The sequence below is a fragment of the Danio rerio genome, chromosome 16, assembly GCF_049306965.1.
Source record: "Danio rerio strain Tuebingen ecotype United States chromosome 16, GRCz12tu, whole genome shotgun sequence".
NCBI classification, from domain to species: Eukaryota; Metazoa; Chordata; class Actinopteri; order Cypriniformes; family Danionidae; genus Danio; species Danio rerio.
Genome location: NC_133191.1, coordinates 48983440 through 49010477, shown reverse-complemented (window position 1 = coordinate 49010477; position 27038 = coordinate 48983440). Strand labels below are relative to the sequence as shown.

The following is a 27038-nucleotide window of genomic DNA, read 5'->3' as shown; positions in this document are numbered from 1 at the left end:
TCGTATGTCATTGTCTGTCAAGAAAGCTGTTATGCTCATTTGCACATTCAGTTTGGCGTGACTTGTTACCCTCAAAAGGTTACAGTAGATGTAAAAAATGTGCCTACCATATGGTATGGTGGCAGCGTTTGAATTGTTCAGTGTTTTATGTCTGTGTGCGTGTCAGATATAGTGTTCTATATTAGTCTTGATTTTACACAACTTCTGATGTCGAGAAAAATGTGGGTAAGAAGGCTAATTCTGAGTAGCAAACATGCTAAAGTACACTAGCTGACACAAGTCTTGTCGCCTATCCAAGTTTTAGGAACAACAAATATTAACTTGACTTCTAGTTGATCATTCGGTATCAGAAGTGGCTTATATTAAAGGCAAAGACCTCTAGATTACACTTATTTCACCAAAATAAAATATGATCATGCCTTGATTTTTTAAATGATTTAATTAGGACAGTAAGTTCTGACTTTGTTTAGACAAAAGTCCTGTCACTTGACAGAAATAATGTACAGTAGAATATAAAGTGATGGTGCAGTGGAAAAAGAATGAATATTGTGTATGACTCTCATGACCTTGAAGGACTGCATCCATACATCTCTGCAATGACTCACATAACATTAATAGTCATCTGGAATGGCAAAGAAAGCGTTCTTGCTGGACTCCCAGAGTTCATCAAGATCCTTGGGATTCATCTTCAATGCCTCTTCCTTCATCTTACCCCAGCCTACCTGTCAACATTGGAATGTGAAAATAAGGGACCCCAAAAAAAAAAAAAAAAAAAAAAAAATCCCCAAATTACTAAATATGTTCATTTGGAGAAGTTTCGTTGTAAATAAACAGTTAAATGGTCAGTAATATGTTTTATTATTATTATATACCAAAAAAATAAAAAAATAAAAAATATATACATTAGCAGCAAATACATTAGCCAACAGTTTTGCTTATTAAAATTAATAGCTGATATAATGAAATAGAATCATGTTATCAAATCTCATTAGCTGTTTCTTCACTGTATAACTGTAAATACACATTCTGATTAAAGAGCAATGAATAAATCTCTTATTTAATTAGATTTTTTTTTCATTTGATTACATTAAATAACAGGTGTCACTTTAAAAATGCACACATCCAATGTGCAATTGTAATTATGTGTGATTATGTGTATAACACGCACCCAAAAGCCAGACTTTCGCTCAGCTACAAAACGCATGTACAGAATCCGTTTGGGAAACAGCGTCTATTTATCACTATGGAGCACATCAGCTGATAGTCATGCACCATTATATGACTGTTTTGAGGATTGCATTGGAAGGGTGACTGCACCTGTAATGAAAAGGAAAGGTATTCCCACCTTTTTTATATTTATTTCAAAGTGTTTTCGTGCCTAAACAAAGCGAAAGCACAGAACAGACTCACAATTAAGAGCAACAGGCGGCCCCTGGTGGTTTGGCAGTATGGGTTGCGTATAAGGAGGATCAGCTCTTTAATGTTTTTTTGCCACCCTTCAGAGAAACACTGAAATTCGGGAAAACACCTTTACGGGATGATATCTGGATAGAACTGTAAAATACGCGAGAATCCTGGTAAAAACGGGAGGGATGACAGGTGTGTAACTCAGACATGCTCAATAATGTTCATGTCTGCTGACTGGGCTGGCCGATCCTGGTGCACTTTGACCTTCTTTTCTTTCAGGAACTTTGATGTGGAGGCTGAAGTATGGGAAGGAGCACTATCCTGCTGAAGAATTTGCCCTCTCCTGTGGTTTGTAATGTAATGGGCAGCACAAATGTCTTGATACCTCAGGCTGATGATGTTGCCATCCACTCTGCAGATCTCTCGCACACCCCATACTGAATATAACCCTAAACCATGATTTTTCCTTCACCATACTTGACCGATTTAAGTGAGAACCTTGGGTCCATTCAGGTTCCAGTAGATCTTCTGCAGTATTGGTGATGATTGGGATGCAGTTCAACAGATGATTCATTAGAAAAATCTACTTTCTACCGCTTTTCCAATTGATCAACTAGAAGTCAAGTTATTATTTGTTGCTCTGAAAACTGGGATCCACGACAAGACTTTTGTCAGGTAGTGTACGTATAATAAGATTCTCATAGATAAATGTTGATTTTCAGAATGTGTTTCTTCAGTGAATGTAAAATGTCAGTCTAAACAATCACATTAACGGGTAAGAATTTTAGGCTTACATTTTGCTAGGACTTCGAATGTAGAGCCGATTTTGACTGGTTAGCTGTGAAATAGTTGCAAACCTTATATAAAATGAATAGAAGCTAAAATGGCTCATATAATATTTAGTCTGAGCTCCTGTGGTTGACAATCAACATTTTATGAAGGTTAAGCACTTGCTCGGATTGTCTCTGTGTTGAAAAATAATACATTTGACATCTTTAATATAATATCCTTTTTTTGTAGCAGTTTTGGGTTCGCTCCTGCCAAAGTGGATAATGTTTTTAGAGTCAGCGTGATTTGGATGTTGCTGAGACTTTTATTTTAGCATGTTGATACACTTCCTATTGAAATGGAATATTGAATAGGGGGCGGGGCTTACTTTTTGTGCATCATTCCCTCATAACAAACTAATGGTAAGAGGTGGCGTGGTTGAAAATATTGTGGCTAAAGCGTCAAACTGATGTCAATAGAAGATCCAACACTCTGAAACAAATGGTCAGATTTTGATTTGACAACTTTTTTCAGTGGATTACCAGATTAAATGTTCACCTTAAGAATGACAATGCGCATTAGCAGAACAAACACTGGAAATTTCGATTTCACAACTGTCAACTTTTTTAACATGATGTTACAAACAAGGGAATAACAGATTCAGTGCAGTCCCAAATCAGGGTTTAAAACTGTTACAACATTGCAATTTCTTCTTGGCTTTGTTGGTTTTATTTTTAATTGGACCCAAATATTTAGTGGTCAATGTGTAACTTTATCATAATTAGCAAGAATCAAGGCTTCGACTGCATTTTTTGTGTTTTAGACAGTTGTTTTTAAATATGTTCTTTCAACCAAATTGCATTTTGTCTTTTTTTTTTTTTTGGTAAGCATTTAAACTTTAATCTAAAAAAACATCCATCCATTCATTAGCTACCAATTCTTAAAGCAATAGTTCACTTAAAATTAAAATTACCTCATGACTTACTTACCCTCAGTCTTATTTTAGATAAAACACAGGTTTATTTTATCCTGGCTCTTCCATGCTGTATAATGGTGTTGGTAGTGGCTTTTATTTTGAAGCTTTCAAAAGCATGAAGATAGTCTTGCCTATAGGGTGACAAATAGTCTTGAAATGGCCCTGTACTGATTTATACAACAGTAGGCTCGAACACACTGAAAAAATGATTCATTGGACTTACAAAAAGGTAATTGCTTGCAAACAATCATATGGGCTGAATTTAAACCAACAAATTACATATAGTAATGTTTAATTTGATTTGTTTGTTTAAATTCAGCTCATATAATTTATTTGCAACCATTTTCCTTTAAACATTTCAGTAAACCCAATCTTTTTTTTCAGTGCAGTTTTTATCTGAATGTGTGTTGTTATAACGTGAGATGACGTGGGTCACACACTGAGAAGCCCAGCACTGTGTCTAAAACCCACTAATGTAATTATAGGAGAAACACAGGTACCAGTCCCTAAAGAATAAGCACTTATAATGAACAAATAACTAGCACTGCTTAGAGATAGTATGTAAAAAATATGTACTAGAAACATAAAGATAGATACAAATATATTTACAAGTCGCGTTGGACAATAAGAGTCTGCTAAATGAATAAATGTAATGCACACACACACACACACATATAGACACATACATACATACTGTTACAGTCCCTAACTTAAATAAGACTCGTGACCAAAAGACAACGTAACATAATAAACAACGGCCAAAGTGCTCCAGCTAAATTATTTATTAACATAACATAACCAACAAAACAATCCAAATTGACAAGAGATGGGGAGCCCAACAACATAATAAAGAACAACCAAACAAACCTAAAGCAGGTTGGAGCTCCCCACTCCAAACAAATATCAAAAGGAAAGCATGAAGGAGAACACAACAATAAAGCCGTCAAAGACTGTGGTGACGTGGAGGAATGAGGGGCCGTAGAAGTCCGCTTCCGTTCGTTTTAAAGGCCTGACGCCACCAGATTAACCAATAGAAAACTGAAAAGGGAAAAGGACAAATAAGATCAATTGAAAGTAATTATTAAGGGCAGGAGTGATTTACAAGTCGCGTTGGACAATAAGAGTCTGCTAAATGAATAAATGTAATGCACACACACACACACACACACACACACACACATATAGACACATACATACATACATACATACATACATACATACATACATATATATATATATATATATATATATATATATATATATATATATATATATATATAATTAACAAACCTTTTTTACAGTGTAGGCTATGTATGATTAATATAGTGTGAAAATTTTATATTTAAAAGTCGCGTTGGACAATAAGAGTCTGCTAAATGAATAAATGTAATGCACACACACACACACACATATAGACACATACATATATACATATATATATATATATATATATATATATATATATATATATATATATATATATATACATATATATATATATATATATACATATATATATATATATATATATATATATGTATGTATGTATGTATGTATGTATGTATGTATGTATGTATGTATGTATGTATGTATGTATGTATGCATGTATGTGTCTATGTGTGTGTGTGTGTGTGTGTGTGTGTGTGCATTACATTTATTCATTTAGCAGACTCTTATTGTCCAACGCGACTTGTAAATATAAAATTTTCACACTATATTAATCATACATAGCCTACACTGTAAAAAAGGTTTGTTAATTAACAGTTTTCGTATTTTGTGTTTTCCCATTTCCCAAACCCAAACCCCACTGTAATGTAAAAATATTACTTGTTGTACAGTGTCACAAAAATTATCCTATATTAACGTGAATATCCTCAGCTATATCCCGTCTAGACTTCACCTTGCTGCAGTAGAGGCTGTAGTCTAGATGGGATACAGCCATGAACATGCCGGATCCGGCAACTGTGACACCTCATTTTACCGATCCCCCTACTCAAAGCCCTCCAAAGCACTCACATTACATCCGGGCCTGGGCACGCTTACGTCATCGATGCTGCACTGTTCAGTAAGCGCTCTCGCTTAGCACAGTGGACATTTCTTTAGTTATATCGTTTAAGTTGTTTGAGATGCGGTGACACGCAGTCAAATATTTCGCCGAACAGATCAGCCACTTTGACGCTCAAAAACAATCATAAAGCCCTCATGCTGCAGGAATTAGGAGGTTTGCTGAAGGTGCGCAGCTGTCGTGCAGTGTGGGGTTTGCGTCTTTAATAAACTACGTCAGTTTGCGTTCACTGAACAGTAAGAATGATTCATTAATCCATATGAAACAGTCCCTTAAAAGTCACGTCTCGCTTTCAGTTTCGGGCTTAGGCACGCTTTGCACTCACACACAAGCGTACCGCGCCAAAGCCCAAGTGAACCGCTCAGGCACACCTCTTCCAACCAGGCCAGACCCGGCCAAGTGAACCCTGCCTTAGCCTGATTCAGAGCACTTACACTTCTCAAACAATCCGGGAAAAGGGCCTGGGCACGTTTCGGATAGCATTATGTGAGTAGGCCCTCACTTTGTTCTGCGACTCCCCAACCCTCTTCACTTGCGCCAGCAACAACCAATCCCTGCCCCGGCTCTTACCTTTAGTGCGTGACACCTCTACATCCTCCGGTAATATGCCGGATCCATTAACCCGATCTGTTCCGGGACCTCACGATTCACAAATTAAGCACTAGATACAGCTGTTCATAAAAGTCACTTTTTTAACCTATCAAGGTGAGAAGTTGTTAATAGAAAGATCAGGGTCTCATAATGCAATTAAAAATAAATAAATAAATGAGGAAAAATAAAAGCATGAGTCACAAAATACAGAAAAGTGCTAATTTAAGAATATTTTCATCACTGCATTTTTCAGAGAATATTTCAGGTTCTGAATCAACAAGGTGACAATGATTTTATAGAAAGTGGCAGGCCTGTTTTTGGGTTAAATGTGCCCAATTGTATAAGAATGGCCTGAGCCGTTCTCTAGTAGAATGTGTTAAATAGTTTGATGGCCAGGAATAGAGCTCAGGAAATCACTGAAAAGCACCTCCATTAATCTTAAAGAATGTTTAAATTAACTCCGATTCTGCTCTCCTGAAAAAAGTGCTGACAGCCTATTTATATCCTGAAATAATGCGGGAAGAGCCTAATTTGTCTTGGTCTCAGAGGTGTCATCAGAGCGAATGCGCAAGAGTGGGTGAAACTGCCAGATGAAACAATAATAATTACACTGGGATTCGGATTTAATTACAGCCGTTATGTTTCTCGGGGTTCACAGGTTTCCGTGTGCTTGCGTCTCCTCCCCCTCCATCAATAAAATCCATTAGTGTTTTTTTATTGAAGCTGGGTGCAATGTGACATTCTGGTTGAGCCACAGACACAACAGTGGTTGAAATTTATTGCATTAAAGTCTGCATGAACTGGGATCTGTTCTTCAAACCTCGCTTAAATGATCTAAGATGATTTGGCAAATCCGGGATCTTTTAATCTTGATAATCTGGCTAATTTGGTTCTTTAAACAAGTTCACGAATCGGATTAAAATGTCTGGATTAACTGATCTGAGATTGCTGCGTGTGTTGTGAAGGACTGATCTATCAATCCTTGAAATTGTGTATCGCCATACACAATAAATGCGCTATATAAATACACATTTGCGTTACATTTTTTTCTTTAATGGCATGCACAGATGAATTGTTCACCACAAAACTAGCAATGTGAGCTAACAAAATCAATATGGCTAGTTTTGATTTCATGCTTTAAACATTGTTCTGTTCTTGCTGCGAATACTGCAGTGTAGACAGACAGATGCTCGCTGTCTCTCCGGTTTAGGAGGTCAGCACAAGTTTGACTGTAAGTATGATGCAATCTCGTTTGATGCTGTTGGCCTGGCTGCGCTGTGGGAGCTGATGTTGGGATAGGGAGGTTTTGTCTGGAGAGAGTTATTAAGAGTGAGAGATGCACCTGCAGGAATTCAGGATCAGCATTCTGAACTCACACCTGCCTCATCTCTAGACAATACAGCACTGATGTTTATAAACGCTCATCTCTAAACAGTCTGATCATCTATTGTTCTTTCACTCCATTAATCATTCTGTCCGTAATGTTGATTTGATCTGACCGTCTGTCTATCTATCTATTTGCCTGCCTGCCTGTCTGTCTGTGTCTGTCTGTCTCTCTCTCTCTTTCTCTTTCTCTCTCTCTCTCTCTCTCTCTCTCTCTCTCTCTCTCTATATATATATATATATATATATATATATAAATCACTCTTTCACTCTATCCTGTATTTTGTTCTCTTGATCGATTTTACTCTTGTTCTATCACTCCATTGTTCTAAATATCATTCTATCACTCGCGTTTCATCCATCCATCCATCCATCCATCCATCCATCCATCCATCCGTCTATTGCTTTTTCTGTCTATTGCTGTTTTACTCTGTTCTATTCTATCACTTGTGTTCTGTCCATCCAACCATCCATCACTGTATCGTTCTATATGTATCTCTTTCACTCTATTGTTCTATATATCGTTTTATCACTCCTGTTCCATCCGTCCACTCACCCATCCATCCATCCTTCCATCCATCCATCCCTCCATCCATCTTTCCATCCATCCATCCATCCATCTATCCATCCATTCATCCATCCATCCATCCTTCCATCCATCCATCCCTCCATCCATCTTTCCATCCATCCATCCATCCATCCATCCATCCATCCGTTGTTCTTTCAGTCTATTTCACGCTGTTGTTCTATTCTATCACTCTCGTTCCATCCATCTCTATATCATTCTATATTTCATTCTATCTCTTTCCCTCTATCGCTCTTTTACTCTTTCACTATTGTTCTATATATCATTCTATCACTCTTAATCCATTCATCACTCTTTTAATCATTCTTTTATATATTGTTTTATCCATCGCATTCCATCCATCTATCCATCCATTTTTATTAGTGTTTTTCACTAATAAAAATATTGAACATCCTTTAACAGAATAATTACATGTATTGTCTGACGAAATAACATTTTATTATTAGCCTACATTATAGAAAACCCAAAGTCAAAACCGTTGGATGATGCATGTACAAAACAAAGATTAATAGAAATTTGCAGTCCGATAGTATTTTTGTTACATCACTCCTCTAATGGTTTAAACATGTCTTACAAAAGAGCATAATATCCAAGGGCCCTGCTTTGCTTTAAGATGCATTGAACATTTTTTTTTAGGTCAGAATACATGTTAAAAAGCCCTCTTCGGGGCAGTGCACTCCACAACCAGTGCAATTTCTCATCCTCCAGCGCTCTTATTCCTTCAGGTCAAGAGTATCCACACACACACACACACACACACACACACACGCACACAATAGTCATCTCTTAGTGCAGAGCATCTCTCTCTCTCCACAGAAAACACTTAATGATGTGGGAGAACGAAAGCTCCCTCCTCCCAGCGCCACATGCGCCGTGATGCTGGTCCAGGATGTGTAGAGCTGCTCTGGTGCTCCGGAGAGCAGATCGCTGCTGTACGGTAGAAACAATCCTGTATATCTGGCCGAATGCGTGCGTTTGCGTGGATGTTTATCGCGAGTATTGTGGATAATTAAGAGGCGCGTCGGATCTCCGGTGCATTCGGGAAGCGGTGCGCGTTCGCAAATTCTCCCCAAGTTCGGATTACAATGACCGGGAGAGCCGGCGACGGTGTGCTCTCCTCATCCGAACGCACTTTTCACCGGGAACCGAATACATCGGGAAGTTGAATCGTGTTTATGTTGCGCTGGAGATGCGGCGCGTCCGGAGCGAGGAGCGCTGGAGGAGTTTCGACTGAGGGCAAGAGGGAATATACGCAGGATTACGGAGAGGAAAAGGGAAAATGCAGTTTGAGACATTGCGTCAGTTCTGTAGCTCGGTTTTATCTCATTTTAATGGGGCTTTCACGCCGCCGCAGAATATTCTGCAGACAGAGCTCCTGGAGCAGGCGCTCAGCACCATCGGGTGAGTTTGTAACACATCACAAGTGACTATATTTGTGTTTCTTGCACCGCGAATAGTCGGAGAATGTGTGTGTGTGTGTGTGTGTGTGTGTGTGTGTGTGTAAGAGGCAGCTTTGGTTCTGTGTAAATGAAATGCCGCAGCCGTTGTCATGACACTCAGCACGCATCTTGTTTAGTGGTGGCATTGTGAGGAAGGGCCAATCAGGGTTCAGTATGCTAATATATACTAGAATAATATCCAATCACAATTTAGTACATTATGTGAACATTAAAGTTTTATCAATGTCGCAATTTAAATGGGAAAGGTAAGCTTCCACTGTAAAAAATGCAGGGTTCCACACAATTCCTTCATGTTGTCCCAACACAAACCGATTAACTTAACACTTTTAATACATTTATTTGGATTAAATATAAAAAATTAAGTTGTCCCAATGAAATCTCAAGAATTGTTGATTCAGCTTTTTTTAAACAAGTGTTTTTTGAGTGTTTTTTCTGAGTGTATGTTTTGCAAACTGTACATTTTAGTTAGTAAATTACTTTATTTTTATTTAGTGAGAGTCTTATTTATTTACATTTTTTGTAGCGGTTGTCACAAAATGTTTCTAATTTGTTATTTTGTATTGTTCGTTTGCAGTTGTGTTGTACTTGACTGTTGTTTACTCCTTTGTACGTTTGTCAGAAAAATGTAGTTTTATTTTGAATATAATTACGATTTTAATCATCAAATCTTAAAATAGCAAAACAATATTTTGTTGTTAGACAACAAACACAATAGTGTTTTAACTACAGAAGAGTTAAGAAGACCCTGATTAATCAAGATTTGTAATCCCAACACACACACACACACACACACACACACACACACACACACACACACACACACACACACACACACACACACACACACTCTCATATAGTATATGGGTCATTATTACTATAAAGTGCCTTTGAGACATCAAAGTTTTCCAAAAAAAAGTTTGAGATTTTTGGTTTATATTATAATTTATATAATATTTAATGTTTATATTATGCCTAAAACTTTTAAAAGGAACTCTTTTGTACTTTTTAGGAACTAATATGGACCTTTCAGGCAATAATATGAACCTTTTAGGCACAAATTTGTTCCTTTTGAAAATGTACCACTCTAGTGACAGCTCGCGTTTATTTCTGAGAGTGTAGCATTTCAATGTGATTATAAGACATATATTTTAAGAAAGGTTCCCTCGTCCCGAAGTCAATGGGTTTTTGTAAATAGGATTTCGGTTTAATTGCTTAAATAAGGTTCATGGCTAACACAAACTAAGGTACTTTCACGTTTTCTTCTACGACATAAGACACATCGGTTACATCACACACTTGATTTTTTTAAATTAATTACACTTCTTTAAAAAGACAGTTACTATCAAGTTGCTGTATGGGACTACAGGAGATGTCGGAGACATTATACGTCATCGAGCTGAGCTGGTCTGGAGCGCAGCTTGTTTGCATTGGACATCTGGATTTGTCTATTATTTAAGTATTTTCATGAATAGTATTTTATAGTTTGTAGTATTTTTCTAATTTGGAATTCATATTGTGTGTAGATAATGTGTTAACTTGTAAAGACCGTAAAAACACATTCATTTGTTGATCATTTATTTTAATTTAACAATATAATAGAGATGCTTCTTACCAGTGCAGCCTGTCTCTCTCCTGCTCTCAGTAATGTAATCGTGTGAACAAATGTGTAAAAATACATATTAACTGTCATTTCAACGTGATCAATTGTTTTTTTGTCATTTTTTTCTTCATCTAAACAAATTTAACTCTATAATAACTGCAGTATTTAGACTCCTCCTTAAAAATGTATAGCATATGTGTCTGTACGGGCTGCTTTTTACTGTACTTCATGACTAAACAGAATATTGAATGTTGTTCTCTATCCATGATGGAACTTACAAGCATATAGACTTGTACCTCATATCTCATTTCTGTCATCTGTTATTAAGGTAAGCTGGCTGTATGCATGCGCGCAATACACTTATTTAAATATGTCTTATGATAATACTATGTAGGCACGTTTTTCTACATACAGTTTTACAAATTTTACAACCACCGTAAAGCAAAACAAAATGTATTTCCTACGTAAAAAACTATCCAAAAGGCTCATAGGTCTATATACAGATGTGTTTTTGCGTATTTATTTGTTTATAATGTATAGTGTGGATTATAGTATAATAAACCGAGAGAGTAAATCATTGTTATGGACCATATTTCTAAAAATAAGCTTAAGAAGTTGTCTGTAGTAGGATTGGGCTGACGTCACAGGCGAGCGCCCTGAAGGCTCTGTAGTCCGTTTATAGCCCATTGTTAGCTTTTCAGTTCTTGCGTTTGCATTTAAGATCCAAAAGTGCTCAAAGTTGTATTTTCATGTGAGGATTATCCAGTTAGACAAAACGTGTTAGTGTAATAAACAGTGTTTGAACACAGAGCTTATTATTTGCAATCTTCGAAAAGCCTATGGGAGAATCCTTTAGGGATTTTATCGAGGGAACCAGTTTTATGCTAATAGCCGATTAGCCCAATAGTATCTAAATCCAGCCTTTATAATGCAAGCTGAGATTGCATCACTCAGCGATGCAATGTCAGACACAATGCACTCAATGGAGCGAGTGACGTCACTGTGACGGTTAGGGGTGGGGTTTGGTGAGCGTTGGATGCGGCTCAGATTGCACTGCATCAGGTCTGCATCCAGACCCCTTTCAAATAGCCTAAAAGGTGACGTCATAATTTCTCCACCCTATTAGGTTTCATCAATATGCAAATTAATGGGAAAATTAACAAATATTGTCCTTCAAATTAAGCTGAATTTGCTAAAGAATGTATATTTTTAAACTTTATACTGGCTGTTTCTCAATATGCGTTCTTCATCGGTCATGCGTCCTCGTGTTCTCGTGCAACGTCATTATCAGCTGCCAAAGTTCAGTTCCAATACTCGCAAGTACGTAGGACGCGTGAAACTTCCCGGATGTGTTCTTGATTTCGAGGACGCACCGATGCAGACTTGAGCACCAAACTCACTCTGGAAGTCCCAGAAGTCATTGCGACTGGAGGTGGGAAGCGCAGCATTTTATTTAGATTTATTATTAAAGTTCAGAGATTTAACTTATTTACTTCAGGAGTTTCCCTAAATAAAACGGTGAAAGTAAACATTACCATGAACATCTTAATAAAGGAATAATCACATTAAGGGTGATTGTTTGCTGAAATTTGTATTAAAATCAGTTTTATTTATGTTGTGCAGAGTATATTTATAATGTTTTTATGCAAAGTATATATTTTGAAAAGGGGAAAAGCAATAAATCGTTGCATGAATGCTGTAATATACCATTTAAAACATGTGAAGGTCATGTGACCATCAGGAAGAGCGCAGCATCTCATTTCTCAAAGGACGCGTTCTCTGCCCTCGCGGTCTCCTGAGTTCGTTCTTCCGAGGACAACTGTCAAGACCGGTCTCCACAAGAACGCAAGTCCGTTCTCTGCGTTCTTGGAATTGAGAAACAGCCACCGTACCTTCCGAAGAGTCCTCATGCATTGTGCTGCGTGAAGAACTAAACTAAATACTAAACAAAATGGTAAAACGCCCTGCCACTTAACCGCAAGATTTTATATAATCTATGTTTATTGGCTCAAAAGCAATTGATTCTATCATCTTGATAGTAAACAAGGTAAAGACAATTGCAGTGGCACAAAAACCCACCCAAATGTGCTTCTGTCCACTATTAGTTTTTACATTTCATGTAGTAACATTGTTACCTCACTGTTTTGCTCACAAATTGCTAGACAAGCAGGCGGGTCCCAGTCAGACCCTTGGCCAGACTCCAGCTCTAGCATTAAAAGCACTATCAATGGTCCTCACTGTAAACATCTGAGGCACCTCAGGGCACGAGGCTGAATGCTGTGTTTTTATGTGGTTTAAAGTGTTGATGTCAAGAGCATGCAAACAGCAGCCCACGTCTCACTCCAGGGATCTCCAGCACGAGCCCCTTGCACTGCCAGCACAAACACACACTCAGCAGATCCTCACGCTAGACTTCGCTCGCACCAGGAGTTCGGCGCAAGCATCTCTTTGTTCTTGTGCGTTTGCTCGTTCTCAAATGCCTCCGAAGCCTGATTGGAGGAGGCAAGGTGTGGCTGCTCCCTTCTGCTGTTTGCTGAACTGCATTTTAGAGAATCATCACACCGAGGCGTTTAGATGGTGCGCTCTTTACACAAAGTGGAGTTTTGGGGTGTTTTCATGCATTGCTTCTTTAATATAAGATGAACCAACTCAATTCTTAAGGTTTTTTTTGGGCCAACTTAATTGTTTTATGTTCAATCCACTTGAATTTGGAAGAAGAAAAAGGTTAGGCTAATCAGTTAGGACAACATGAAGGAATTGTGTAGAACCATGCAGTTGTTTACAGTGTGGCAAACGTTAAATGGATTGCAAAGAAATGTCAGCAGATAATGGCTTTTTACTGCTGAATTCTTCTCTTTTGATAATTAATGTTCACTTCTGTCAGCCTGTTACTAACAAATAGTCTGCCAAAACCGTGTGCTTTCTGCTTTAGCCTGACTCCACAATGGCGTAAGGAATGGCTTGACTGTATGTTTAGCAGCATTTACACTATCAGACAGAGTGTTCAGTGCCAGTCAGCGCAGATAGGGTTTGCATTTCTTCAGTGGTGCTGATAATGGAGCTTTTTGGAATGTTATACAATTGCGTCAGTCATTGCGTTGGTAAGGCAAGTGTGATGTAAGCAGCAATATAGATGATTATCGGATTTTTCTGTTTTTGGTAAACTGTTTTTGATATTAAATTGATGTCAATGTGAACCGCACGTCATGGTTTTGCAAAGTACGAAACAACCCTGGATGACATCTATGTTGATCCTGGAATAACATCACAGACACAAATATTTGAACAATTTTTAAAAAGTGAATCACTTTTTGACCATTTGATATTAGGCATGGTTATATACACACACGGCCACTTTATTAGGTACAACTTATTAGTGCAGGGTTAGACCCCATTTTGCCTTCAGAACTGCCTTAATCCTTCATGACATAGATTCAACAAGGTACTGGAAATATTCCTCAGAGATTTTGGTCTATACTGACATGATAGCATCACGCAGTTGCTGCAGATTTGTTGGCTGCACATCTATGATGTGAATCTCCTGTTCCACCACACCTCAAAAATGCTCTATTGGATTTAAATCTGGTGACTGAGAAGGCCATTTGAGTACAGTGAACTTATTGTCATGTTCAATAAACCAGTCTGAGATGATTCATGCTTTGTGACATGGTGCGTTATCCTGCTGTGAGTAGCCATTAGAAGATGGGTACACTGTGGACATAAAGGCATGAACATGGTCAGCAACAATACTCAGGTAGGGTGTGGCGTTGACTAGATGATTAATTGGTACTAATACGCCTAAAGTGTGCCAAGAAAATATCCCCCACCAAATTCTGACGCTACCATCTGAATGTCGTAGCAGAAATGGAGACTCATTAGACAAGGCAACGTTTTTTTTAAATCCTCTATTGTTTAATTTCGGTGGGTCTGTGTGCATTGTAGCCTCTGTTTCCTGTTCTTAGCTGACAGAAGTGGCACCCGGTGTGATCTTCGGCTGCTGTAGCCCATCCGCCTCAAGGTTGGACATGTTGTGTGTTCAGAGATGCTCTTCTGCATACCTCGGTTGTAACGAGTGGTTATTAACAAGTCTAGCCTTTCCCCTCTGACCTCTGGCATCAGCAAGGCATTTGTGCCCACAGAACTGCCACTCACTGGATATTTTCTCTGTTTCATAACATTCTCTGTAAACCCTAGAGATGGTTGTGTGTAAAAATCCCAGTAGATCAGCAGTTTCTAAAATACTCAGACCAGCTCATCTGGCACCAACAACCATGACACATTCAAAGTCACTTAAATCACTGCTGCCATATGATTGGCTGATTATAAATTTGTATTAACGAGCAATTAGACAGCTGTACATGATAAAGTGGTCGGTGCGTGTATATATCTTCATGATAATTTAAGTTAAAGTTGGTGCTTCTGCTACAGTATTTGACCATGTGTGTCATTTGGCTTAATAAATTTTGTTGGCTGCAGAGGAAAAGCGAGTGAGCGAGAGAGAGAGAGTGAGAGAGACATATAGGGAAGAACAGGAGGAATAAATCATAATTGAAGTTTCTCTTAGATGGAATATCCCTTCCCACTGTCCCGCTGCTCCGTGAGGCTACATCGCCATGGCAACGTAGCTTGATCAATGCTGAGGGTGATGTGTGAGACAGAAAGAGCTACGGAAAAGAGAGAGAGAGAGAAAGAGGGATGTCCCCTGCACAGAGACAGCAGCAGGATTATTGAGAGGCTTCTGTAAACGCCGGCTGAGATTACCCGGCAAATGACGCAGAGGAGGAGAATGAATGAAGTTTCCAGTGCATGAGCAGAGCTTTATGAGGACTTTGAGCTTCAACGCAGTGTTCAGAGGTCAGGAAAGAAGAGAGAGATCCAGAATCATTCTCATCATTCTGTCATTATTCACACTGTCAAAATATTAGAACACTCCTTTCTTTCTTTCGCTCTTTTTTTCGCTTTCTTTTCTTTCACCTTTTCTTTTTCTTTTCTTTCTTTTTTACTTTTTTGCTCTTTTACTCTATTTTTCTTACCTTCTTTCACTCTTTCTGTTTCATTCTTCCTTTTTTGCTCTTTCTCTTTCTTTCACTCATTCATTCTTTGATTCTTTCTATGCTATTTGTTTAACTTTTTCGCTTCTCTACTCTTCCTTCCTTATGCTCTTCTTTCTTTCTTTCATTCATTCTTTCTTTCTTTCTTTCTTTCTTTCTTTCTTTCTTTCTTTCTTTCTTTCTTTCTTTCTTTCTTTCTTTCTTTCTTTCTTTCTTTCTTTCTTTCTTTCTTTCATTTGCTCTGTCTTTTTGCTTTTGCACTCTTTCTTTCACTTTCTTGTGCTTTCACTCTTTCTTTCTTTTTGCTCTTCCATTCTTTCCTTTGCTATTTATTTAGCTTTTTTGCTTCTTTCTTTCTTTCTTTCTTTCTTTCTTTCGCTCTCTTTTGCTCTCTTTCGCTCTTTCCTTCTTTCGCTCTTTCTTTGTTCTTTTGCTGGTTCTTTTTTTCTTTGCTCTTTCTTTCTTTCTTTCTTTCTTTCTTTCTTTCTTTCTTTCTTTCTTTCTTTCTTTCTTTCTTTCTTTCATTTGCTCTGTCTTTTTGCTTTTGCACTCTTTCTTTCACTTTCTTGTGCTTTCACTCTTTCTTTCTTTTTGCTCTTCCATTCTTTCCTTTGCTATTTATTTAGCTTTTTTGCTTCTTTCTTTCTTTCTTTCTTTCTTTCTTTCGCTCTCTTTTGCTCTCTTTCGCTCTTTCCTTCTTTCGCTCTTTCTTTGTTCTTTTGCTGGTTCTTTTTTTCTTTGCTCTTTCTTTCTTTCTTTCTTTCTTTCTTTCTTTCTTTCTTTCTTTCTTTCTTTCTTTCTTTCACTCTTTTGCTCATTTTCGCTCTTTCCTTCTTTGGCTCTTTCTTTGTTCTTTTGCTGTTTTTTTCCCTTTGCTCTTCCTTATTTTCTTTCTTTCTTTCTTTCTTTCTTTCTTTCTTTCTTTCTTTCTTTCTTTCTTTCTTTCTTTCTTTCTTTCTATCTTTCTTTCTTTCTTTCTTTCTTTCTTTCTTTCGCTCTCTTTTGCTCTCTCGCTCTTTCCTTCTTTCGCTCTTTCTTTGTTCTTTTGCTGGTTCTTTTTTTCTTTGCTCCTTTCTTTCTTTCTTTCTTTCTTTCTTTCTTTCTTTCTTTCTTTCTTTCTTTCTTTCTTTCTTTCTTTCTTTCTTTCTTTCTTTCACTCTCTTTTGCTCTTTTTCGCTCGTTCCTTCTTTGGCTCTTTCTTTGTTCTTTTGCTGTTTTTTCCCTTTGCTCTTCCTTATTTTCTTTCTTTCTTTCTTTCTTTCTTTCTTTCTTTCTTTCTTTCTTTCTTTCTTTCTTTCTTTCTTTCTTTTTTTCTTTCACTCTCTTTTGCTCACTTTAGCTCTTTCCTTCTTTGGCTCTTTTATTTGTTCTTTTGCTGTTTTTTTCCCTTTGCTCTTCCGTATGTTCTTTCTTTCTTTCTTTCTTTCTTTCTTTCTTTCTTTCTTTCTTTTTTCACTTTTTTCGCTTTCTTCTGAATTTTCACTGTTGTAGCAGGTAAAATAACTAAAATCCCTCAGTATAGTGATCTGTAACTGTAATTCACTCAAAACCTCCCTGAAACTGCTTTATCTGGGTGTTTCAATAGTATCTGAATGCAGACTTTATGATGCAAGCCGAGACTGCATATCTCAGACTTGCAATGTCAGACACAATGCACTGAATGGAGCTGGTGACATCACTGTGAGGGCTAGGGTTAGGGGTAGGCTTAAGTATAGGCATTAAAAAGCATTCTGCATCCAGACCCTTCTCATGTGCTTATCTGAAAATAATTGCATACCCGTTGTATAAACATCAGCCAATCACAGTACACTGTAAACTAGAAAACACCATATCATTTTAAAGAAGAAGTCTAAGTGAGCAACCTGATATTAATTTTTTCGGCTGTTAAACACTCTTATTTCTTATGGACACCTGAGTCTTTGCAGATTCCAGCTCTCTGCTATTAGTGCCTTCCACAAACAAACTCCCATCATCCTTTCAGGGAATCAGTTGCGCTTTCTGAGCATGAAAGAGAGCAGATGTCCCTTTTCTACATACCAGCGTCTCTGTGCTGAGAAACACCAGCTCTCCTCTCTGTCTGTCTGCACTGATGTAATGAAGCTGCTTGCCGCTGATGGTCACAGCCATATATAGAGCATGTGTTCCTCCACCTGTCATGAGATATTCTGATTGTTCATAACGCTCCCATGATGCTTTTCTCACAATATTTTCTTTTGCATTTCATGTAATGATCTGCACTACACTTAAAATATATGTTACTTCAGTGCTGCTTGGACGTTGTTATTTATTAGTGTTTTCTCACGAAAATGAATGCCATGATCATAAGTTACCGATGTAACAATTTTTAATGTACAATCTAACAGAGTCAATTCTCTAAAGGTCAGCTAGTGGCTATACTGTTTCAGTTAAGCAAAAACACACAGGTAAATAAAAGAGATCAAGTTCATAGTGAATATCGGGATGATTCTCTGGCATGCTGATGTCGCTTTAGATTTGTTTTTATCAGATTTTTCCTCCCCATTCGGTTTACAGTCTTTTTGTCTTGACATCAAACGTGAATCTCCTTTTTCTCTTAGCTGTTGCCATCTCATTATATTTTGTTTAATCTGACAGACAATCGATGGAATATGATGTAATCTCATCCCACGTCTACTGTGGACCAGTTACTTTTCAAATGTGTGTGTGTGTGTCTGCGTCCGTCATGCATCTCAAGCCAAAATTAATTCTAATTGGAGATTTAACAAAATACATTCCCCAATCACATTCTCGTCTCATTTTTATTAGTCGACGAAAATGTCAGCATATTTTTGTTATAGTTGTCATCATCATCACTTAATTTTCATTGGTTTTTGTCAGTAAAAACTTGTTCATCACGAAAATTATGATGTAAATGATGAAAACTAAACTAACACTGCATCATCAAAAATTGCCGAACCAGATATAAAGCTCCCATAATGCAATTTGTGTGCAAATAAACTAAAAATACTTATAAATGACATCCTATGGGTACAGCATATGGTGCTAATGGTCTAATCTGATTCAATTATTTGTGCTTAGCTAAGCTAAAAAGTGCTCCTGCCAAACCAAAAGATTTACTTAATAGATTAAAAAAAAAAAGTTTCATTCTTATAAAATGTTACACACAAAAAGTGTTCCTTTAAAGGTTTCATCATCAAAAGTTTTCAAACCAGATATAATGCTTCCATAATGCAATTTGAAAGCATAAATAAACTAAAAAGACTCACGAATGACAACCTCTGGGTACAGCATAGCCTAACATTTGCAGTTGCTTAGTCACCCATGGACTATTTCATGTGCTACATAATATTATTGCACAAATTTAAATAGGATAATTATCAAAACTTTTTTTTTTTTTAATGAGGTGCTAATGGTCTAATGCTATTCAGTTATTTATGCTAAGCTAAGCTAAAAAGGGCTCCTGCCAGACCAAGAGATCAACTGAATGGTATTATTTAATACTGATATTAATTAATGTAATATGTTACACGCAAAAAAAAGTGTGTTCCTTTTTGAGTTTGAATGAAAAAACTTTTGAATGACAACCCTTTTTTGTGTGCAACATTTTACAATAATTAATTTTTTTTTTTACCTAACATATGCTTTTGTCACCTAGCTGGGCACTAATTTAAATAGAAAGAATTATCAAAACATATTTTTTTGAGTAAGGTGCGTATGGTCTAATGCGATTCAATGATTTATGCTAAGCTAAGTTACAATGAATGGCTTCCACCAGGCTCAGAGATCAGCTAAATGGATTAAAAAAACATGGAAAAACCCATTAACTGTACTGTAGGTGATTTGTAAAATGAGCTTATTCCCCCCCAAAAAAGAAAACAAACAAGTTGAGAGTTTAATTATCAGTAATTTATTGGCATTTGTAGTAGTTTAAAATCATATTTTGTCAGGGTAAATATAATTTATGGTACAAAAACTTAAATGAGCTGTTTTTGTTTTTCATTTTATTGGACAGATTAATTTATAAGACACTCTACTAGACATGTATATTATCTGTCCCTGAAATAAATACAGTGAATTAAAAAGTAGTTCTTCCCAAAAATGTCTAAAATGGACTGAGGGTTTATTTCTATGAATTGTTCTGTAAAGGAGTATGTAATTCATTTGGTTCTCATATTTTTTTCTTTATTAAAAACACTTCACAAATTTACAAACCCTGCCATTGTCCTTAGCCTAATTGAACCTACAGCTTTAATAAGTTTATTAAGTTTTGTTATGATAAAAACTGTTATTACAGAAAAAGCAAGTTTAAGCTGTTATCATTCACATCAACTGATTAAAAACATGAAATAATAGATAAATTCTACAAATAAATACTACAAATATATAATCCAAATAAATGTAAAATTGTCCCTATGTTTCTGCCAGTCCTGTCACAAGCTGACAGTGATCAAAGATGCGTTGTATCATTGAATTGTATGATTTTATTCTTGTTTTTGTATGATTTTTTAAGGACAACAAGCTTAAAGGTCAGGCCCTGGCATCTTTTTTTATAACTGAAAATGCACGCTTTTTTTGGAATGTCCCATATGTGTGTATCTATACTGTTTTAATGTCAACAAAAGTCACTTTGTCAAACGTTTTAACTATTGTCACAGTGTATATATTATACATGTTGTCAGAGTTAATATTAAGATCCAATATTGCAATTTGAAAGTGTAAACAAACAGAAAACAGCCCTATCTTAAGCTATTAACAAATATTTTTATAGTGTAAACTATTTTTATAGTTTAATAAAACGTATATCATTAAACTTTCTGCAATGCTCCTTCTTTGGAAAATAAGACCATGCATTATTAATATGCACTAAGCCAGTTTAAAGTTAATGGATATTGTAGATCATACAGTATCATTTGATCTTTAAGGAATTTGATCAGAAGAATTGAGTGTTTAGACTTGAAAATATTTTTCTTTTTTTTTCTGAAACTGTAGAAAAACTGTTTCTGTTCTTATTACTGTGGATTTAAGAGTCGCATTGAGATTCATTACTATTGAAAGGTTTGGAGCCTGTAATTGTTATAAGGCTGAATTAATTTGAACAAATATTCTAAAATATTATTGCAATTTAAAATAACTTTTTAATTTGAATACAAGTGAAAACTCTATTTATTCCTGTAATGCAAAGCAGTATTTTCTGCATCATTCCTCCAGATTTGAGCAGCACATGATTAGCCATTGCAATTTGCTGCTCAAGAAACTTAAAAACTTCTTAGCTGCTTAATGTTTTGTTTAAACAATTACACAGTTTTAGGAGTGTTTCATGAACAAAGTCTATAAACGTTTTTACTGTTCCTTTTGATCTATTTTATTGGTTCTTTAAAACCATATATTACGGCATCCACACTTTCTTCCTCCGACTTTGTGCAGCAGATTTGTAAACGTCTCTATTCCAAAACATCATACAGTAGCTTGCTGACGTCCGTTCTTGTTGTTTTTACCCCTGTAGTTTTGTGATCCCATGACTTTCTAGTGTGACGTCCCACACAGTTCAACCTCTGACCTCTGAAATCTTCATTTCTCATGCGAAGCTCTCTGAAAGCCAGGATATATAGATTTTTTAAAATAACTTTTTCTCTGCGACATTTCTTCATAGTAATAGAGAAAACAAAATGTAAATGTAAAAAATGTAGCCAGAATTCAGTTTAAAGTTGAAGAACTGATTGCTCACATTTTCAATGGAAGATTATAGTGCTGATTGACTGGATCTGAAAAAAAAACCTTAATTTGCAAAGCTTTTTATTTTTAAATTACACATTTGCATTGCTTAATGTTTTAGACTTCACAAGTTTCAAGAGGTAGTTCACCCAAAAATGAATGTTTCCTCATTTAATCACAGTCAAAAATGATTTTTTTTACTGCTTGTTTAATCCATAAAATTGTTTTTGGGACCACTTAATTGTTTTATGTTAAATCCACTTAAATTTGTTATAAATATTTGAATATATATGTATTTTTGGTTCTAAAATTGTATGAATTTCTTTCTTCTTTTGAATGGGAATTTTTCCCAATATTTTCCTATATATCATCTGATGTGTTTAACAGAATAAGGAAACTCAAACAAGTTTGGAATAAGTAGAGGAAGAGTAAGTGATGACAGAATTGTTTTTATTTATGGGTGAACTGTCCATTTAAATGTATTGTACATCGTTTATATATCATAAATGTACAGTGTGAATGCACACAACTTTTGTGTTTATATGTATACGGGATAAAGACAAGACATGCCGTTTTGATTTACTTTCCACTTTATTTACTTCAGTGATTTCTCTTTTAAAAAACTGAGTGCAATAATTGAAAAAGAAAGTCAAAATATGGTGAAATAATCATCGAGTGTAAAAGCACGGTTGAATAATGAATCCATATATGAAGACATTCATTCATTCATTCCTTCATTCTTTTTCCTTTGGCTTAACCTCTTTTTCAGGGGTTACCACATTAAAATGAACCGCCAACTATTCAGGCATATGTTTTACGCAGTGGATGCCCTTCCAGTCGCAACCCAGTACTGGGAAACACTCATACACTTTCACATTCACAAGTCAAATTTAGTTTATTCAATTCAAATATAGCGGATGACTTTGGAACTCCACACAGAAATGCCAACTGGTTCAGCCAGGACTCGAACTAGCAACCTTCTTGCTGTAAGGCAACAGTGCTAACTGCTGAGCCACTGTGTCTTGTATGTATTCATTCATTCGTTCATTCATTCATTCATTCATTCATTCATTCATTCATTCATTCATTCATTCATTCATTCATTCATTAAATAATACTTAATAAATACTACATAGATGAAAAAAAATCTTTATTAATTAATATAACATTATATATAACAAATTATAATAATATAACATTTTACTGATAACATTAATTAAATTGAAATCAGAAAACTACAGTTATGTCCTTGATACTTAACTAACATTGCTAACTAACTAAAATGTGTGAAAATAAAATATACAAAACATAAAAACGTTTAGAAGTTACAGTTTTAAAATTACATTAATATGTGTAAGACTCACCATTTAGTCTTTAAACAAATGTGATATCATAAAGCCTGTACAAAAAGTTGTACAATTATATATATATCGTTTTAAATAATTGGGATAGAAATCTGACTGATATAATCATGATTTCTTCCCTCATAATCAAGAACATAAGCGCACCTGTATATATATATATATATATATATATATATATATATATATATATATATATATATATATATATATATATATATATACATGTGCGCTTATGTTCTTGATTATGAGGGAAGAAATCATGATTATATCAGTCAGATTTCTATCCCAATTATTTAAAACGATTATCAGTGGAACACATGACCAAATCACCATATCACTTACCACCATGTCACCTTAGATTTTCAAGGTTCTATCTGCCATTTTTGTCTTAATTGAGTTATTGGCATAATCTTATTAAATGACAAATTATTTATAATATGGAATGTTTTTTATAAGTTGTTTACATTTTAAGACTTTTTAAATTTTACACACATACTGTTTGCCATATGGAATACAAAAACTTTAAAGCTCAGTGTCTCAAAATCAGTCAGAACCAGTGGCGTAGCGGTGGCAAAGTAGCACCAACTCGCACTAAACACTCGGTTTATGCTAGGTTTGTTGAATAAATCAGCAATTAATGCAAAAGAAATATGACAAAGAGATGCTGTGGTGCCAGAAACTTGTATTATTGTCGGCTAGTGAACGAGTCATTCATAACGGAGATTCATTCACAAACGAATCGCTCCCTCCGTCAGTATGAGAAGTGAAAGCAGGAGAGGAGGTGTATTTCAGCACATGATTAGATCAAATTTAACAGGGAGAGTGAATAGTACATTTCCATACACACAAACACAAGCTTTTTGTCAGGAATGCCCGTGCGATAAGTGATCCATCAATGTAGAAAAATTTTCATCATTAAAAAAAAATGCATACTAACATCCAGGAAAACTCCCGATCATAGACATATGTGTATATGTGTACATATGTGTATATATATGTATATCTATGGGTAATCCCCCCCGCCGCCTTTAACTGGGGGCCCCGTCGGTGATCCCTGCAGGGGGGCCTCCGCATTTTGCGCTACGCCACTGGTCAGGACACAGATAAACCTTATAATTAAAAGGGGACAATATGAGGTTATAATCTTTTTATCTCTAATAATGTTTTTTTATTTAAATTTAAGATAAATAATGGGAGGCCAATTACATTTAGTTTATTTGCACATTTCTGTATATTATAGCCACTGTTATATTATAACTTTTATTATGTTCCACTGCAGGACTCAGCGTCACTGTTTCATGTTGGCTATCATCTACATGCAGCAGCAGAACGAGGCTAATTATCTAAATATTTTGCAGACTTTGGAGTTTGTGCTTTGGCATATGGCTGCCAGGCACTATGATGGTCTCAGATGGTTTAGTGTGTGAATGAGTTCGGCCCTGAAAAGCCTTGAACGCCTGCTGATCATGATGGTTCAGCATTGATAGCAGTTCTCTTCTGTTTCTTATTGTCTTCTCTGTGGCCAGACTTCATTACAGAGAGCCTGTGTAATGTGTGTTTACGCCATCATTAGGTTTCAGGACAGATTTTTATCTACTGGGATGCTCAAAGCCAGGCGTGCAGAAAAGTATGTGGCTTTTTGTTTCTCCTTATAGGAGTAAAGCATCTCAGTGCTTTGACACTCGAGGATGTTTTAAAATCAACAGATAAAGTTTATCAGCGATAGGATGTACATTTCTGAAAGCTGTCAGTGTTATTTTTATAATATTAGCCAATATGAGATGCACTTAAGTAAGTTTTTGTCGAGCTAAATCATATATATATCACACTGCTACAAGTGTGATATTGCTGAAATCAGAATTATTAGCCCCCCTGAATTATTAGACCGCTTGTTTAATTTTTTTCCATTTTCTGTTTAACAGAGGGAAGATTTTTCCAACACATTTCTAAACATAATAGTTTTAATAACTCATTTCTAAACAATGATTTATTTTATCTTTGCCATGATGACAGTAAATAATATTTGACTGCATTTTTTTCAAGACACTTCTACACAGCTTAAAGTGACATTTAAAGGCTTAACTAGATTAATTAGGTTAACTAGGCAGGTTAGGGTGATTAGGCAAGTTATTATATAACAATGGTTTGTTCTTTAGACTATTGAAAAAAAAACATAGCTTAAAGGGGCTAATAATTTTTTGTCTCTAAAAAGGTGGTTAAAAATTTAAAAGCTGCTTTTATTCTAGCCGAAATAAAACAAATAAGACTTTTTCCAGAAGAAAAAATATTATCAGACATACTGTGAAAATTTCCTAAATCTGTTAAACATCATTTGGGAAATACTTGAAAAAGAAGAAAAAAAATTGAAGGGGCTAATAATTCTGACTTTAACTATATATATATATACAGTATATATATATATATATATATATATATATATATATATATATATATATATATATATATATATATATATATATATATATATCACGATAGGCATAATTCACTTTTTAGTTATAAATGAGACCGACCGATATTGTCATGCAAGTTTTAAGTTTATTTCAACTACTTGGATTTGACTTTGTGACCCCTGCAGACACCCTGAAGGATCATCTGAGCTAATAGAAAGTGTTTAAGTTAGAAGCGACTTTGTGTTTAAAGCCCCTCGTGGAGCAGTGGTCTACATCTGGGTCTTCTTTAACTCTCTCTCTTCCTCTAATGGGTTTGTTTTCCGCCTATGTGCTCTCGCTCGTGTCAGACAGAAGTGATGTTGAGCGAATCGGAGAGCGGAGCTGACGTAGCATCTCGTAAGCTCATTGCGTGTGTGTATGAGTGTGTGTGTGTGTGTGTGTGTGTGTGTGTTGATGGAGCAGATGGGGAGAGCCAGGGATGCAGCCATGCATGGTTTCCTGGCCCGAGGTGATGGAGCAGGGACCTCGAGCCTCTATAAATACACTCCCAGAGAATTTCAATGAAACCACCAGCTGGGACGCCCATGTCCATGGTACCTGTTATTAGTCTGCCCGTTCGCGGAGTTGAGGGGCTTTTTTTAAGGCCTGGAGATTTTTACCATCGTAATGTACAGTGGTTTCCCATCATAGATACAATTAATTAGAAAATACTATTTTATTTTTGGAGCCATTAAGCTAAAACCAAACTACACTGTAAAAAATGCACGGTTCCACACAATTCATTCATGCTGTCACAAATGTATTAAGTTAGCTTAACACGTTTAACAAATATATATATTTTTTTGAGTGTAGGAATTTAATTGTACATTTTTTGTTGTTGTTTTTTGCAATAATATTTACATGAGCAGGGTGGCACGGTGGCTCAGAGGTTAGTATTGTCGCCTTACAGCAAGAAGGTCGCTGGTTCGAGCCTCAGCTGGATCAGTTGCCATTTGTGGAGTGATAGCTCCAACCCTAATCAAACACACCTGAACCAGCTAATCAACTTCTTATTAGATTTACTAAAAACGTCCTGGCAGGTGTGTTGAAGCAAATTGTAGCTAAGCAATTTACAAGTCATTGGCCCTCCAGGACCAAGTTTGGACACCCCTGGTCTATATAAATGAACATATGAATCATTTATTAAACTGATTCTTTTTTAAAACTTGTCAAATTCTTGTGCTTATAATCCATTATCGTCTCTATAAAAGTTTTCTTGTAGCTTTGCTGTAAAAAGTCATATATTTATTTTTTTATTAAGAATTAAAGAGCAAAAAATTTGATAAAACAATAATTTATTTATTTATTATTTAAACTTATTTTTAACAATACTTGATATTTGGTATTGATTATCAATTTTAATTCATTTTATTTTATTGTATTTATTATATCATTGTATGTTATATACAGTTGAAGTCAGAATTATTAGCCCCCCTGAATTATTAGCCCCCCTGTTTATTTTTCCCCCCAATTTCTGTTTTACGTAGAGAAGGTTTGTTCAACACATTTCTAAACAGAATAGTTTTAATAACTCATCTCTAATAACTGATTTATTTTATTTTTGCCATGACGACAGCACAATATTTTACTAGATATTTTTCAAGACACTTCTTTAGAGCTTAAAGCGACATTTAAAGGCTTAACTA

General features: G+C 35.8%; 1 protein-coding gene across 49 annotated transcripts in view; it reads left to right on the top strand.

The window, feature by feature from the left end:
* The window catches only part of rims2a (regulating synaptic membrane exocytosis 2a), a 315973-nt gene that overhangs the window by 97849 nt on the left and 191086 nt on the right, over positions 1-27038 (top strand). For 25 of the 49 annotated variants that reach the window (XM_073926680.1, XM_073926677.1, XM_073926675.1 and 22 more), the window contains exon 1: positions 8670-9177. The exons of the other annotated variants lie outside the window; for them this stretch is intronic. In XM_073926680.1, the coding sequence (XP_073782781.1) occupies positions 9056-9177 (122 nt within the window). In that variant the 5' untranslated portion in view covers positions 8670-9055. Of the gene's footprint in view, positions 1-8669; positions 9178-27038 lie in introns of those variants that run through there. 49 annotated transcript variants of the gene reach the window in all.